Source organism: Myxine glutinosa, chromosome 10 (genome assembly GCF_964187855.1).
Source record: "Myxine glutinosa chromosome 10, kmMyxGlut1.1, whole genome shotgun sequence".
Lineage (NCBI taxonomy): Eukaryota > Metazoa > Chordata > Myxini > Myxiniformes > Myxinidae > Myxine > Myxine glutinosa.
Window position 1 is genome coordinate 46,335,467 of NC_136270.1, and position 16,840 is coordinate 46,352,306.

The 16,840-nt window shown below is 43.0% G+C and overlaps 1 protein-coding gene across 1 annotated transcript in view; it reads right to left on the bottom strand.

Moving 5' to 3' along the window:
* LOC137434504 (fibrillin-2) overlaps positions 1-16,840 on the bottom strand; it is a 360,988-nt gene that overhangs the window by 190,262 nt on the left and 153,886 nt on the right. Inside the window, exon 15 of the mRNA XM_068127594.2 lies at positions 4,252-4,374. Coding sequence (XP_067983695.2) covers positions 4,252-4,374 — 123 coding nt within the window. The remainder of the gene's footprint in view (positions 1-4,251; positions 4,375-16,840) is intronic.

Here is a 16,840-nt window from a genome sequence, read left to right on the forward strand (position 1 = left end):
ATTTGATGGCAGAGATGCCATGATACTTGCGAAATCCCTAAAATAGGTTTGTTTTTTTATTTTTGTTTTTTTTCCGTCGTGCGAAGGTTTTGCTTCGTTGCTGACCTTTAGCCTATGTTGACCTTTTGGCCTATGTTGACCTCAAAAATAATTGCTGGTTGAATTCAGTGACCTGACATGCAAATCCTCTTCAAATTTAAAGTCAATCGAATTAAAATTTTAAAATTAAATTTTTTTGGTTTATGTTGACCGTTTTTTGACCTTCAGACCTTTAAAATAATTGGAGGTTCAATTGAATGACCTGATATGCAAATCCTGTTCAACTTTCAAGGCAATCAGATGAAAATAGAGGTTTTAGAAATTGCACCTATGTTGTTGACCTTAGGCCTATGCTGACCTATTGGCCTAGGCTGACCAAAACAACAATTGCTGGTTGAATTCAGTGGCCTGATATGCAAATCCTCTTCAAATCCCAAGTCAATCGGATGAAAATTGACAATTTTAGAAAATTTGGCTGATGTTGACCTTTTGACCTATGTTCATGACCTCAAAAATAATTGGTGGTTAAATTTACAGGCCTGATGTCCAAATCCTGTTCAAATTTCAAGTCAATTGGATGAAAATTGAGGATTTTAGAAATTGCACTTAAGTTGTCGACCTTTGGCCTATGTTGACCTTTTGACCTCAAAACCAATAGGCTTCTTACTTTGACCAACTCTACCATTTCGTGAAGTTTCGCAAAGTTTGGTGTAAAATTGTGACCTGAAGGTGGTTAACATGAGACAGATAAACAGACGGAATAATTTTTCCCACTAACTCCCAGCAAACCCACTAACATGTCTGTAAGGTGAGAAGCAGGCCTCAGTGATATATATGTATAGAGAGACAGAGAGGTAGGGCGACAGACATTTTTATGTATTTGGACTTTTGAGGCCTTTCCTTTGTCCCGTTAATGTCTGCAAATGAGAAGGTCCATTCGTGTGATAATTTAATATGGATTATGCTCCGAGGTATCCAATTTTGCCATCAGATTCCAAAAAGGGAAATATTTTTACCTTCGCAAAAGCGGAAGGTTATGTTTTGATCGCTGTGTATTTATTTGTATGTCTGTGTGTGTGTGTGTATGTTATTCGCATAACTCAAAAAGTATTCAACCGAATTGCATGAAATTTGGTGGGATGATTGGTTATTATACGGGACACATTTGATTAGATTTTGGGAGCAATCGGGTCAAAGGTCAAGGTCAAGGTCACGAAAAGGTCAAAATCGTATTTTTACCATAGCGCGGTCAATTTTTATCCAATTGGCATGCAACTAATGCCAAAATGTTCAGAATTCAATGCCCGATCTTGTTTGTCATAACTCGGTCAATTCTTATCCGATTTGCATGAAATCAGCACCAAACTGTTCACTGTTCTGTTCCCTACACTCCCATGCCAAGTACAGAACAGTAGCTGCGGCGAAGGTATGCGCTCTACCGAGTGCCCGTTCTAGTTTACTTATGTTATCATCCCTGTCTGTTTGATTATTTGTGCACAGGATATCTCAAAAGGTTGTGTACAGATTCGGACAAAATTTGGTGGAGAGATAGTGTATGCGACGAGGATGAATCAATTCGATTTTGGTGAAGATCTGGACCTGGATATGGATCCGATCATTTTAAAAGTGATTCTTCACCATTGAGCGATGCGACCAAAAAACGATATATAACATGTTATTTCAAAAAGTTGTGGACAACTTATGACAAAACTTGGTGGATGAGACGAGCTGATTAGATTTTGGTTCAAGTTCGAATCCGGATCCGGCCGATCAGTAGATACAAAAGGTAAACTGTTCAGCCTGGTGGAGGTGTTCTCTCTACTGAGTGACATTCTCGTTTATGTTTGGTAATCTCAGAAATGTTGCAAACAAAATAATTTATGTAAGCATTTTGAAAATATCGGAGAGAGACAGGAGAGAGAGACAGGAGAGAGAGACAGGAGAGAGAGACAGGAGAGAGAGACAGGAGAGAGAGACAGGAGACAGGAGAGAGAGAGAGAGACAGAGACAGAGACAGAGACAGAGACAGAGACAGAGACAGAGAGAGAGAGAGAGAGAGAGAGAGAGAGGGAGAGAGAGAGAGAGAGAGAGAGGAGGAGGAGGATGATTAAAATACAGTAACCTGTGAGTAAGATGTTAGGGTTAGCTGCAAGGGTTAATGTGAATATCAGGTATTGTGGGTAAAGACAGATGGTGGTGCATGGCTTGTTTAAAGTCCTGAATGGAAGAGTGAGACACAACTGCTTCTGGAATGTTGTTATATAGACGGGAGAAGTGAGGAATGAAAGAGTTGACGTGTGCAGTCAGCCTGGATTTCGGAAGTTTAACCAGGAGATTGTCTGACATGAGATCAGGGTCGTCTCTTTAGAAAACTCGAGCATTCAATACAATAATCTGCTATCCCACCTTGCTCTCCAAACTGTCTCCCTGTGGCATCCAAGGCCAATTCCCAACAAGGCTTACTGACTTCTTCCTCTCTCGAGGCCAACGCAAAGCTCTCAACAGGATCCTCTAATCTCCTCTCGCTGTCAAGGCTGGAGTTCCCCAAGACAGTGTTCTGGGTACCATCCTATTCCTAATCTTCATCAACGATCTCTCCGACTCTCTGGAAAATCCTCTTTATCTCTTGCCTGATGACTCCACCATCTGCCATAACATTCCTTCTGCTTCGGATTGGCACGCAGCAGCCTCTTCCCTTTCTCTAGACCTTGATAGAATCACGAGTTGATCAAACATTTTAAAATGCCTTTTAATCCTGACAAATCTCACACTCTCCCTTTGTCTCTCCGAAAGGACCGTCTGGCAAACCCTCCCTTGTACTTCTTAACAATCCCCTTGAAGAATTTCATTCACTCAAACATTTGGGCCTCACTCTCGGCCATGAAGTTTTTTGGGCAAACCACGCTTCCAAGTTAACTTCCAAAGCCAGTCACCGAATGGGCATCCTCCTTCGTGCAAACTCTCTTCTTGGCACACCTGAACCCCTATCCACCTAGTCCCTTCTTGGCACACCTGAACCCCTTCTTGGCACACCTGAACCCCTATCCACCTAGTCCCTTCTTGGCACACCTGAACCCCTTCTTGGCACACCTGAACCCCTTCTTGCCACACCTGAACCTCTATCCACCTACTAAGCCTTCATCCATGGCTTGATGGAGTACTGCTCTCCCCTCTGGGCTGGAGCTCCTGCCTCACATCTTGCTCAGCTTGACGCTGTGGTAACCAAGGCCTTCAAGATCATTGGAATCTCTCGCGATGAAGCTGAATTTATGGGCCTATCATTTTCCCATTGCAGACAGGTCTGTAATCTCTCTGTCTTTTACCACCTCCTTTCTGATCTTGCACCCTGTTCTGTCCGGCACCCCCTCTCCCTTCCCACTGCCCCAGATTTCTGTAAGGCTGCATGCAGTCTGTCAGCAACCCCATTCCACATTGCGGTCATTCTTGTTTGAACTGAGGATTACGGCTGGGCAAGTCGGCTCACCAGTTCGCCACTTTGGCCATTAGTCAGCGCGAGTCTGCTGAACTGTTGGGACAGGGAAGAATGCATGGAACTTCAGAAACTACCAAGAATGCAGGAAATGTCGTTTCCGATTAAAACAAAAATTCCTGGGGTAGGACCACCAGCCCCCCCCCCCCCCCCAGAAGCTCCTCACATTCGGCACGATGCCCTGGTGCACCCCCGTGTCTTTAAATTCCTGGATCCGCCCCTGAAAACTCCCTCTATTTTGTCCCTCAAACCTGCTGTTACTGTCTTTCCCTCTCCTTTTCTACTGTTCCTTTTTTCTGTTATTTCCTGATCTATTCTATGTTCTAGCTCGTCCACGAGCCTCGACTTTGTATTCAAAAAAAGGAAAGAAAGGTGAGGATAATGGAAGAACAAGTGCATCGTGGGGTTTCTTGAGAAGGTCAGAGGACTGAGAGAGCAGAGGGAGCTATTAGATATAGGAAGACATTATAGGACAAATTGGAATTCGAAATACTGAACTTTATTTGTGACTCAATGTACTGGATAATTCATATCAAGTTTCTCCATAAAATGAGATTAGATTCGCCTTGTTTGCAGATAGCATTCTGTGACAACTCAGGATCAGTGGAACAACGAAATACTCAGGTTCTTCTGACTTCTGATTGATCATGTGATTGGCTGCAAGGCATCATTATTTTAGCATCTACCATCTCATTTATTGGAGTGTCCATGAAAACGCTTACCAATGCACACACGGCCATCTGTGCTGATGACAAGGCCAAGGGGACACTCGCAACGGAATGAGCCCTGCAGGTTGATACAGCGGCCATTCATGCAGATCCCCATTGTCTGGCATTCATCCACATCTGCAGAACACATGAACATGAAAACAGATTAATCTGACTTACTGATCAAGACGACAATTTTTCTTGGGTCCTGGAACTGGGTTCGATTCCTGGTCTGGGCGTGTAATTTTCCCACATATGCCAATTACCGTAATTATTTATAATCCTCTTCATTTATATTATAAATAATTGTTATATATATTATTGTTATTATAAATAATTATTATATATAATTGTATTTAGATTATATATTATATATAATTTATATTGTTATATTGTTCATTTATATTGCTTTTGCCACCTCGTGGTCTGAGGCACGCTCCCCTGAGAGCTTCACATTTTTGAGACCTTACCACTCCTTGAAACGTTGGAACTTGCAGTTGAATTGTTGTTGTTGAGCTTGCAACTGAAACTTGCAGTGAATGAAGTTGCGTTGCTTGTACCATCATTGCTTGGCGCATCACTCAAGCTGGCACCACAAGATGATCGTATCAGATGATCACACCAGACAAAACCACCTTTAGAGGCCATTTTTCCAGGCAGAGAAGGGGTTGGCCTTTTTCGGGCACCGTGGTCCCCATTTTGAAGCAATGTTTTATGGCCGGATGCCCTTCCTGCCGCCAACGCTGTTTGTCGCCTCTTGCGACACACAGGGAATTACCAGTGAACTGGTACTCAATTTGCCGACCTCGGAAGGATGACAAGCTGAGTCAACCCCCCTGGCGTTAATTCAGCGATCAACCGGGTTTCGAACCCAGGATCCTAGGATCCCAAGCCAGCACCCTAACCGCTAAGCCAACACCAGGCTATGAACACACCAGACAGATGATCATAAATTCGTTTGGCCTTTTTGCAAATGAGAGGTCCACTCAAAGGCATACTTTTCTGCACGTTGTCCTCGATCCATATGCTGAGGGCCTTCTGCATCCTTTCTATGTGGACATACCGGACATGGGTGACCACCTTTGTACTCAATACAGCGCTCGCTGAAATACTGTCACGAATCGCCTTCTCGTTCTTCCGTATGTAGTAAATGGTGGATTCGTTGACACCATAATGCCTGCCCACAGAGGCCGCACTCTCTCCTCTCAAAATCCGGTCGAGCAGCTCCACTTTCTGGCTCAGGCTCATCACTTTCTTCTGCCTCTTGGTAGTCGACGCATCTCCGACAATGGTCTTGCGCTTGGGAGCCATGATTGAACGATGAGCAGGGCAAGTCAAAAACACAGGTAAAAGCAACGGGACGAGAACAATGATCAACATAGAGGACAGTCTGTACTGTATGAAGGATTGCGAGCATTGTGGGTATTAAGCCTATCTGCTAATTTCAATAATATATTTAATGAAGCATTTGCATTCTATAATTCGCGGAAGATGACTTGTTTACACATCTGGGGGGATATCCCGCGAAGCTCTCGATTATAATCCAGCTAAAATTTGCGGCTACAAAAGCCATGAAAACGCATGTCACACAGCAGGTCATGCTCGCGGCTCGTAGAAGCAGGTTTTTTTTGCGTACGTCCAGCTGCTTCATGCATGGTTAGTGAAAGATGGGTTTTATAAATGTGTCAAGCGAGCGGCTCGTGAAATTTTTTTGCGCCCTTGAAAAACCGCGGATTTGTGGAACATGGCCGTGAATAGAGGGAAAAAAATCCCACGATTTCACGGAACACAGCTGCGAAAAAAAATAAAAATTCGCAGGACATTTTTTCGCGAATAGAGACACGTCGCATTTTATCAACCTCGAATACACGGATTCCGTGAACAGCGGGGTCCGACTGTATATATACACATATATACATAATTTTATATATATATATATATATATATATATATATATATATATATATATATATATATATACACACACTACATGGCCAAAAGTATGTGGACACCTGAACATCACACCTGTATGTACTGATCGAACATCTCATTCCAAAGTCATGGGCACTAATATGGAGTTGGTCCCCCCTTTTGCTGCTATAACAGCCTCCACTTTTCTAGGAAGGCTTTCCACTTGATGTTGGAACATTACTGTAGGTATTTGCTTCCATTCAGCCACAAGAGCATTAGTGAGGTCGGGCACTGATGTTGGGCGATTAGGCCTGGCTCGCAGTCAGCGTTCCAATTCATCCCAAAGGTGTTCGATGGGGTTGGGGTCACGACTCTGTGCAGGCCAGTCAAGTTCTTCCACATCGATCACGACAAACCATTTCTGTATGGACCTCGCTTTGTGCACGGACGCATTGTCATGCTGAAACAGGAAAGGGCCTTCCCCAAACTGTTGCCACAATGTTGGAAGCACACAATTGTCTAGAATGTCATTGTATGCTGCAGCCTTAAGATTTCCCTTCACTGGAACTAAGAGGCCGAACCCGAACCATGAAAAATAGTCCCAGACCATTATTCCTCCTCCACCAAACTTTACAGTTGGCACTATGCAAGCGGGCAGGTAGCGTTCTCCTGGCATCTGCCAAACCCAGATTCGTCCGACACTTGGCATTGCGCATGGTGATATTAGGCTTGTGTGCGGTTGCTCGGCCATGGAAACCCGATCCATGAATCTTCAGACGAACAGTTGTTGTACTGGCATTGCTTCCAGAGGCAGTTTGGAACTCAGTAGTGAGTGTTGCAATGGAGGACATACGATATTGGCACCCTTGCACCTTTTTCAAAAAATGCACCATTTCTTCCAGAAAATTGTTGAAATAAAAAAATATTTTGGTATCCACATTTGTATTTCTTTGGTTTGCAGTGGAACAAAACAAAAAAAAACCTGAAAAAATTACGAAATCTTAGCTTATTCCACCCAGAAATTCGAAAATGGCCTGGACAATATTATTGGCACCTTTCAGAAGTTGTTAGAAATAATTAGATGTCAAACAGGTAATTCTCCTTTACTTTGGAAATGAACTCACCTGTGGTGAGTTGCAGGTGCCTGCAATATAAAAATCACTCAATCAACCAGTTTCAATAGAGAAAAGGAGTCATTCTGCTGTTTTGTGTCACTCTGTGTACCGCAATGAGCATGGAGAAAAGAAAGAAAACCAGAGAATTGTCTGAGGAGGTCAGACACAAGATTGTAGCCAAGCATGGATATTGGATAATCTCAAGGCTACAAGTCCATCTCCACAGACATTGATGTTCCTGTGTCCACCATACACAATGTTATCAGGAAGTTTAAGGCCCCTTGCACTGTAGCCAACCTCCATGGACATGGCCGCTAGAGAAAACCTGATTGAAGATTGCAGCGAACGATTGTTCGAATGGTGGAGAAAGCACCTCGATCAACTGTCAAACAGATTCAAGCTGACCTTCAGACACAAGGTACGACAGTTTCAACATGCACCATCCATCGCCAACTCAATGAAAGGGGGTTCCAACTGCAAATGAAAGGAGACCCAGGAGGACGCAACTGCTGAGAAAGCCCGCCTGGAGTTTGCCAAAACACACCTGAACAAGCCAAAATCCTTCTGGGAGAATGTCCTGTGGACAGATGAGACCAAGATAGAGCTTTTTGGTAAAGCACATAATCTCTATGTTTACAGAAAACAAAATGAAGCCTTCAAAGAAAAGAACACCTTCCCTACAGTCAAACATGGAGGAGGTTAAGTGATGTTTTGGGGTTGCTGTGCTGCCTCTGGCACTGGGTACCATGAATGTGTGCATGGCATCATGGAATCAGGAGATTACCAAGGCATGTTGGAGCACAATGTTCAACCTCGTGTCAGAACGCTGGGTCTCTGTCGAAGGTCGTGGGTTTTGCAGCAGGAAAATGACCCCAAATACACTTCAAAAAGCACCCAGAAATGGTTCAAGACAAAATGCTGGACTTTTCTGAAGTGGCCAGTCGTGAGTCCAGATGTAAATCCCATAGAACACCTGTGGGGAGACCTGAAAACAGCAGTTGGGAGAAGGCACCCTTTAAATCTGGGAGAACTGGAGCAGTTTGCATAAGAAGAGATGGCGAAACAGCCAGTAGAGCGGTGTAGGAAGCTCATTCATGGCTATAGGAAGCGCTTCACTGCAGTTATTTTATCCAAAGGCTGAGCTACCAAATATTAAGTCTTGGGTGTCAATAATTTTGTCAATGCCATTTATTTTTATTCTCCGATTTAAAAGGATATATTAAGTTCTGAATCAAAAACAAAGGTTATGTAATATTAACAGTGAAATAAAGAATTGTGGAGACCAAATACTTTTGTCAATTTCAACTTTTGTTTTAGAAAATTGTGAGTTATTTGAAAAAAGTGCAAGGGTGCCAATATTTTTGGCCATGACTGTATATATATATATATATATATATATATATATATATATATATATATATATATATATATATATATATATATATATATATATATATATATGTATGTATGTATGTATGTATGTATATATATATATATATATATATATATGTATATATATATATATATATATATATATATATATATATATATATATATATATATACCGCTCTTGCAGGGAAAATGGCCTTAAAAATGCCTGTTGTTGTTTGTTGTATATATATATATATTGTTACAGACACGACTTTGATGTTAAGGTGGGCCGAGCGGAATGGCCGTCGTGTCCGCACAAATTACCCGATTGTACTCGAACGTTGACGAAGCCGCGCGATGCTGGCTCAATAAGAAAAAGAAGACACCCGGCTGGATTACAATAACACAATACGACACCAGGGGTTCAGTTCTCAAGACCTCCGGAGGAGGTTATATTAAGGCGGAAGGTTAGATTACAACTACAAGAGGGACAGCATAGAAAGACAAGCACTTAGACACACTCTTATATTAACCCCGGACAGACGACAGACAAACGGGACAAGGCTGACTCACACGGGGGTTGATGAAAAGGACAGCGGGTATCGATGGCTCAAGGTGCACTCTTGGCTCAAAGCAGGGTCCAGTACGGTCCGGTCCGGTCCAAAGATGCGGGGAGGTATCGTCGCGCTGGGGGTGGCGGTGGCTTCCTCTGCTCTCCGTAGTTCAGGCGCATCTGTTGTCACATCCGGCGCGGGGCCGCGTATATCCGGCGGGGAGTGACACGCCCTCGGCTCGTTAGCTCCGCCTCGTGGAATCGGCACGTTGCTTCTCATTGGGTGCGTGCGGGGGGTTTACCAGGCTCCGCCCTTGACGAGGAGCTGACAAGGAGCCCCTTCGTGGTAACCCCGTGGAGCGCATGGTCTGGAGCTAATCGAGCCGGTGGGAGGACGCATCCTCCCCCGCTCCGCCGCCATCTCCTCTGTTGTTGTTGTAATTGTTGGGGAAGAAGATGGAAGGAGGTATGGGAAAGGTCCTAAACTCACTACTGATGCCATATAATCACATTCTGGTGCAACGAAGAGTCATAATTAATGGAAACGAGGCCTTAACTGACATAGATTAAGAATAACTAGGAAGATGTCCGAAAGTTGTCTACGTGTGGTGCGGTGGACCTGGGCACGACATTTAATGGGGGAAGAAGGGGAAGGTCGGCTCTACTGATTGTTATTTACATGCAATGGGACTAGGGAATGGGGGATTGGGGAAAGTTGGGGAGTATTGGAGAAAATAGGGGAATATTTACAAGCGGATATGGAGGCCAAATTCCATATTCGCAACAATATATATATATACTAGCTTGGCTCGGCTCGCAACGCTCGCCTCACCACGCGTCGTTACTGAGGCACGGGCTTATTTTAGCTGAGGATAGTGACTGTACCTGAGTTGCTGTGTTGTTATGATTTACATGAATCACAATACAAACAATTATTTTACACAAATGTATTTGTAGTGTTTGTGATATTACATTTTTATAAGCAATTTAGGTTGAAAAAATATATCAAATTCAAAAAAGAACCCCTCAGCCCATACATACGGGAAGGGTAGGAGCAGATTGGAAGTTTGGGATGATTACACCTCACCACCACATAATTTAAAACACCTCACCACCAAGTAATTCAAAACAACTCACCCCCATGTAATTTAAAATATCTCACACCCATGTAATTTAAGACACCTCACCCCAACTAATTTAAAACACCTCACCACCAAGTAATTTAAAACACCTCACCCCCACAAAATTTAAAACACCTCACCACCACGTAATCCAAAACACCTCACCACCACATAATTCAAAACACCTCACCACCAAGTAATTCAAAACACCTCACCACCAAGTAATTCAAAACACCTCACCACCAAGTAATTTAAAACACCTCACCCCCACGTCATTTAAAACACCTCACCCCCACAAAATTTAAAACACCTCACCACCACGTAATCCAAAACACCTCACCACCACATAATTCAAAACACCTCACCACCAAGTAATTCAAAACACCTCACCACCAAGTAATTCAAAACACCTCACCACCAAGTAATTCAAAACACCTCATCACCAAGTAATTCAAAACACCTCACCACCAAGTAATTCAAAACACCTCACCACCAAGTAATTCAAAACACCTCATCACCAAGTAATTCAAAACACCTCACTACCACGTCATTTAAAAACACCTCACCACCACGTAATCCAAAACACCTCACCCCCATGTAATTCAAAACACCTTCCCACCATGTAATTCAAAACACCTCACCACCACGTAATTCAAAACACCTCACCACCAAATAATTTAAAACACCTCATCACCAACTAATTCAAAACACCTCACCACCACATAATTAAAAACACCTCACCACCACATCATTTAAAAACACCTCACCACCACATAATTCAAAATACCTCACCACCAGATGATTCAAAACCACCACCACGTTATTAAAAACACTTCACAACCACGGAAACAAAAGTTTCAAGGAGTAGTTCAGTGACAACAGACACTGCCCAGATATGTAGATATATAGATAAATGACTGTAACTGAGTTGCTGTTTGGTCATGGTTTACACCAATCATAATACAAACAATCAGAATGCACAAATCTATTTGTAATATACGTGATATTACATTTTATAAACAATTGAAGTTGAAAACTTAAGTTGAAAAAAATGTTTTCCCTAAAAAATTTCCAAAAATAAAAGATTTGAAATTTTTTCAAAACAGATACCTTTAGGACATACCGACGGGAGAGATAGGTCCATACCAGACGTTTGGTACGATTTCACAAACGTTTGAGGGAGTAGTTCAGTGACAAGACAAGACAACACAACACAACACAGGTCAGACACTACAAACAAAAACAACAGGCATTTTAAGGCCATTTTCCCTGCTAGAGCGGGGGTTAGCCTTGCGGTCCCCATGACAATGTTCTCCATATTGCCCTATTTTCTGCATCTCCCCTTGTTAACCCCCTTGCCCGCATTTCTTCGTCGACCATCTTTAGCCAAGTCTTTCTCGGTCTTCCCCGTCCTCTACTTCCTTCTACATTCATTTCCATCACTCTTCTCAACCAGTCACTTTCATCCTTCTACAACACATGACCAAACCATCTCAAACTGTTTCTCTTCACACCATCCATCACGGGCTCTATTCCCATCATCTTTCACAATTCATCATTTGTCTTCCTCTCTCTCAACGATACTCCACACATCCACCGAACCATTCGCATTTCCACCCTTTCCAGCCTTCGTTGCTGTTCTACGTTCATTACCCATGTCTCGCTCCCATAAATCATAACACTTCTCACACATGCAGCATACACCTTTCCCTTCAGCTTCAACGACACTCCCCTCCTCATCAGCACGCCACTCAGTTCCCGAAACTTCTTCCATGCACATCTCACTCGAGCAACCGATGCCGAGTCTGATCCACCTTCTCCATTCAGCATGTCTCCTAGGTAACAAAATGTTTTCACACCTTCCAGCTTCAAGCCGTCTCCAAGATCCTACTCAACATTTCCTCCATCTGCAGCTCCCTCTGTGCACACCTTACATTTGAATGTAGCTGCCACACTGGTTAATGACCCTCTCAGACCACTACATTTTTTATGAACTCACTCAGCGCACATTGTACATTGAATGGAGTTCACTCCGACACCCTTCCTGCACACAGCACACGGCCACTTCCCAGTTCTTTCCACCTCACCACATGCTTTACCACTTGCCATCACCTTCGTTTTTCCGATATTCACCTTCAGTCCTTTTGTCTCCATACATTCCTTCCACTTATTCATTTTCTCATTCAGTCCATCCATACTTTTTGCAATCAACACCAGATCATCTGCATACAACAACTCCCATGGTAAACCCTCCTTTGCGTTCTGAGCCAGCACTTCCATCACAGCTACAAATAGTAGTGGACTTAGTACCGACCCCTGATGCACTCGCACCTTCACCTCAAACTCACCACTGTTCCCGTCCTTCGTCCTTACAGCTGTGCGCACTCTTTTGTACGTTGCCATCACTACTCTGATCAACCATTCCTCCACTTCTAACTTCCTCAATGCCCATGTCACTACTTCACGTGGAACCATATCGAATGCTTTCTCCAGATCAACAAACCCAGGAAACAACTTCTTCCTCTTCTCCATGTACTTCTCCTGCAACTGCCTCACAATAAAAAGCGTGTCTGTCGTTCCTCTTCCTGGCATGAATCCAAACTGCATTTCGTCGAAACTTTCTTCCTTATCCTCCTCTCCAACACCCTTTCCAATACCTTCATTCCATGCTCCAATAACTTTATCGCTCGATACGTAATTTAAACCGAGTAATTTAAAACACCTCACCACCACGTAATTTAAAACATCTCACCCCCACCTAATTTAAAACACCTCACCACCAAGTAATTCAAAACACCTCACCCCAAGTAATTCAAAACACCTCACCACCACGTAATTCAAAACACCTCACCCCAAGTAATTCAAAACACCTCACCCCAAGTAATTCAAAACACCTCACCCCAAGTAATTCAAAACACCTCACCACCACGTAATTCAAAACACCTCACCACCAAGTAATTAAAAACACCTCACCTCCACGAAACACGAAATTAAAAACACCTCACCACCACGTAATTCAAAACACCTCACCACCACATAATTAAAAACACCTCACCACCACGAAACACGAAATTAAAAACACCTCAGAGCCACGAAACACGAAATTAAAAACACCTAACCACCTCGTCATTTACAAACACCTCACCACCACATAATTCAAAATACCTCACCACCACGTGATTCAAAACCACCACCACGTTATTAAAAACACTTCACAACCACGGAAACAAACGTTTCAGGGAGTAGTTCAGTGACAACACAGACACTGCCCAGATATGTAGACCTATAGATAAATGACTGAACCTGAGTTGCTGTTTTTCCATGGTTTACACCAATCATAATTCAAACAATCAGAATGCACAAATCGATTTGTAATATACATGATATCACATTTTATAAACAATTTAAGTTGAAAACTTAAGTTGAAAGAAAGAAAAATTCCCCCAAAAATTCCCCCCCAAAAAAATTATAATTGGAAAATTTTTCACGAAAAATACAATTAGGACATACCGACGGGAGAGGTAGGTGCATACCAGAAGTTTGGTACGATTTCACAAAAGTTTGAGGGAGTAGTTCAGTGACAAGACAACACAGGACAACACAACACAACACAGACACTGCACAGATATATATATATATTTGATCCGATGTACCACATTCTGTGATACAAAGTGTTGATACTGCGCTACTCAAGCAGTTTCTTGGCCTGGGGGTCATCCTGGGGGTCATCCTGGGGGGATGCCATCCCTCTCCCAGCAGTAGTCAAGGCAGGAATTTGGATTTGGCCAAGGTGCTGGCGATAGCTTGTCTTCTCTTTGCAAAGGACACCGTGGGATATTAAAGCAACTAATGCCGGGAAATAGTTAACATCCATCCAAGGGACGGTATTTGGACATTGATGAATCACCCTGTCTGTGAAACATCGGGATGCCAGTTTAAAGCTGGGTCTGGATTCAAACCAAAGCTAGACCGCTCAGGAGCGAATGTGCATACCCCTAGACCATCCAAACAGCCCTCGTGCAAAATAAGTGAGATGTAAATAGTAACTCTTTCCAGTAAAATACTCTATTAAGTATACGAGATAATTAAGTTGCGAGACTGTGCAATAAGATGTGGATATGATGTGATTTATCAAGCAATATCTTCCTGAATCGAATCTTCTTATTTCATTGCATCCATCATGGGTTTGGCCTATCTAGTATCATTCATAAGAAAAGCCCCCCCTACACTCACTCATAAAATTTCCCAAAACGATCAAACTTCCGACTTCGTCACAATGGATGTTGTTGTTTTTTGTTCCGAGCTTCCTGACATGTGCACATCCCACTTGAGCATGTTCCTCACTGTCAAAGCTAGCCCCATAAGAGATGAACTTCGAGAGCAGATGGATATTCAACATTACGAGATCAAAGGAAACCGTTCTCAAGAAAAGAGCTCGAAACTGCAGAAGCATTAAAAAAAACATCGCAGTGCCTCAGGGGAGGGAATTCCCACTTGTTATTTTCATAGAACATCCCCACTTTCATGGTAAGGTGGCCATACATGGACTCTTGTAACAGGAGAGAGGGGTCATCCTTTGAACATTGCTGCAGAGCTCCTGATTGGTCTAAAGGGTGTCATGTGCTTTCATGTCGGCCAACCGATGGAACAGGGAGCACCATTTAGTGCATGGGTAGAGCTGGATTTTGGGAACATTTCGAAGTGTTCATGGATTTATGTGACGTGTTGACCCTGTGATGACAGGTGGTGCCCTTCAGAAGTCCCAAACTCTGCAGCACAGTGGGACTGAAATGTGCATCGGAGAAAATGATGGTTTCACAGCTGAGATTGCAATGCTAAATAAGAATGGATATTTGAAAACATACTCAAAGAAATGCAGAGAAAACATTAGCCTGTAGGTGTGTGCAGATTAAGCAAACGGCTCAACCCAAAATTATTAGGAGGATCCCATCAGAATTTGACTCGGAACACTTTTGATTGCGGTCTGTATAGTAATGACGATTCTTTATTCTTTGTAGGTTTGAATGAAACCCCATAGATACAAGCATTACATAATCGACCTGTTATGCACAGTTTACTTTTTTATTTACAGGTAATTACCACTGTGGACATAGAGGACTTTGGACGTAGCCACAAGTGTTCAAGTTCACGTGACACTTCCAAGTCACCCACCTGATGGTTCCTAACACACCTCAGATCCTCCATTTATCTTGATCTCCTTTTCATCTCCTTTTCAGGTTCATGTTAACTGAAATCAGCTGCTCCAAAAATCGATGAAAAAATTAAAGGACAATATATTTTCCCTTTGGTTTTCCTTTATTTAAGGCCTGGCCTCGATGAGGACTATACAGTCCGTGACTGGAGTCTTCAACTTTAAAAACAACAACAATCGGGTCACGTCAGGTGAAAAGTGCAAACAACTAGACATTTTGAACAAGTAATGGAGGTAATTCAATGAACTATCGAAAGTGTTTCTCTACCCAGAAAGCCCCAAATTACCCGGTGTGGTGCCATGAGAGTTGTTACTCCGCGCACGCGAAGTGAAAACCGCTTCAATTTAAATAAAGGTTGAACGAGCTGGTGTTCGGAACTGCTTCTGGACTACTTCAATAGCGTTAAACTAGGGATTTATTTTTAAAGATCGATAAAATAATTACTCTTTTATAATTGAAGTACTGTATGGTAAGAACACTGCGTGGGGTATCGTGTTCTATGAACTCTCGAGTTTGGAATATTTTCAAACATACAAGTTAACGAGCATCGTTCTGTTAGTAACCCTCCATCTTGTACTTCCAATCCCAAACTCATGTCCGTCACAATGTAATCAGTTTAAATTAACCAGACTCGGTGGTGTAATGGTTAGAGCGCGTCCGCTCTGAGGTCGGCGGTTCAAACCTCGGCAAGTTATATCAAAGACTTAAAATAGAGGCCTGTGGTGGACTGAGGTTATGTCCTCATGGTTTCCAACAAGATTTTAAAATAAATTACCTGCATTTGAGGTGAAACCACCCCTTTGGGGCAACGCCCCCCCCCCCCTTTTGCCCCCTTTAAATGGGTGGATTCGGATGGCGAGCAGAACCCAATGAGACCTTATTGTCCTCATGCATTGCAGAACATTTGGTCCATATTGCTCAGGTAGTTCTGGAGAAGATGTTGCAGTGAAAATGAGGAATTTGGGGAGGGGTCTCGCAGAACCGTTTCCAGGGGCCATTATATGGCCATTTGGAGCACAACTTAAGGTTAGGGCTTGGTCCAGATGCCTTGTGGCGAGTTTGATCTGGATCTGTCGGGCAATTTCTGAGAAGACGATTTTTGAATGATATTCCAATATTTGGGGGGGGGGGGGGGGGGGGAGGGCGCTTTTCCCTTCTTTGTAGGAGGCGCATCTGGATGGGTAGCACAACCCCATGAGACATTGCTGTCCTGATGCATTATACAAAATTTGGTCCATATTGCTCAGATAGTTCTGGAGAATATGTTTTAATCAAATGTTAACGGACGTACGTATGGACGGACATCCAGACACCGGGACC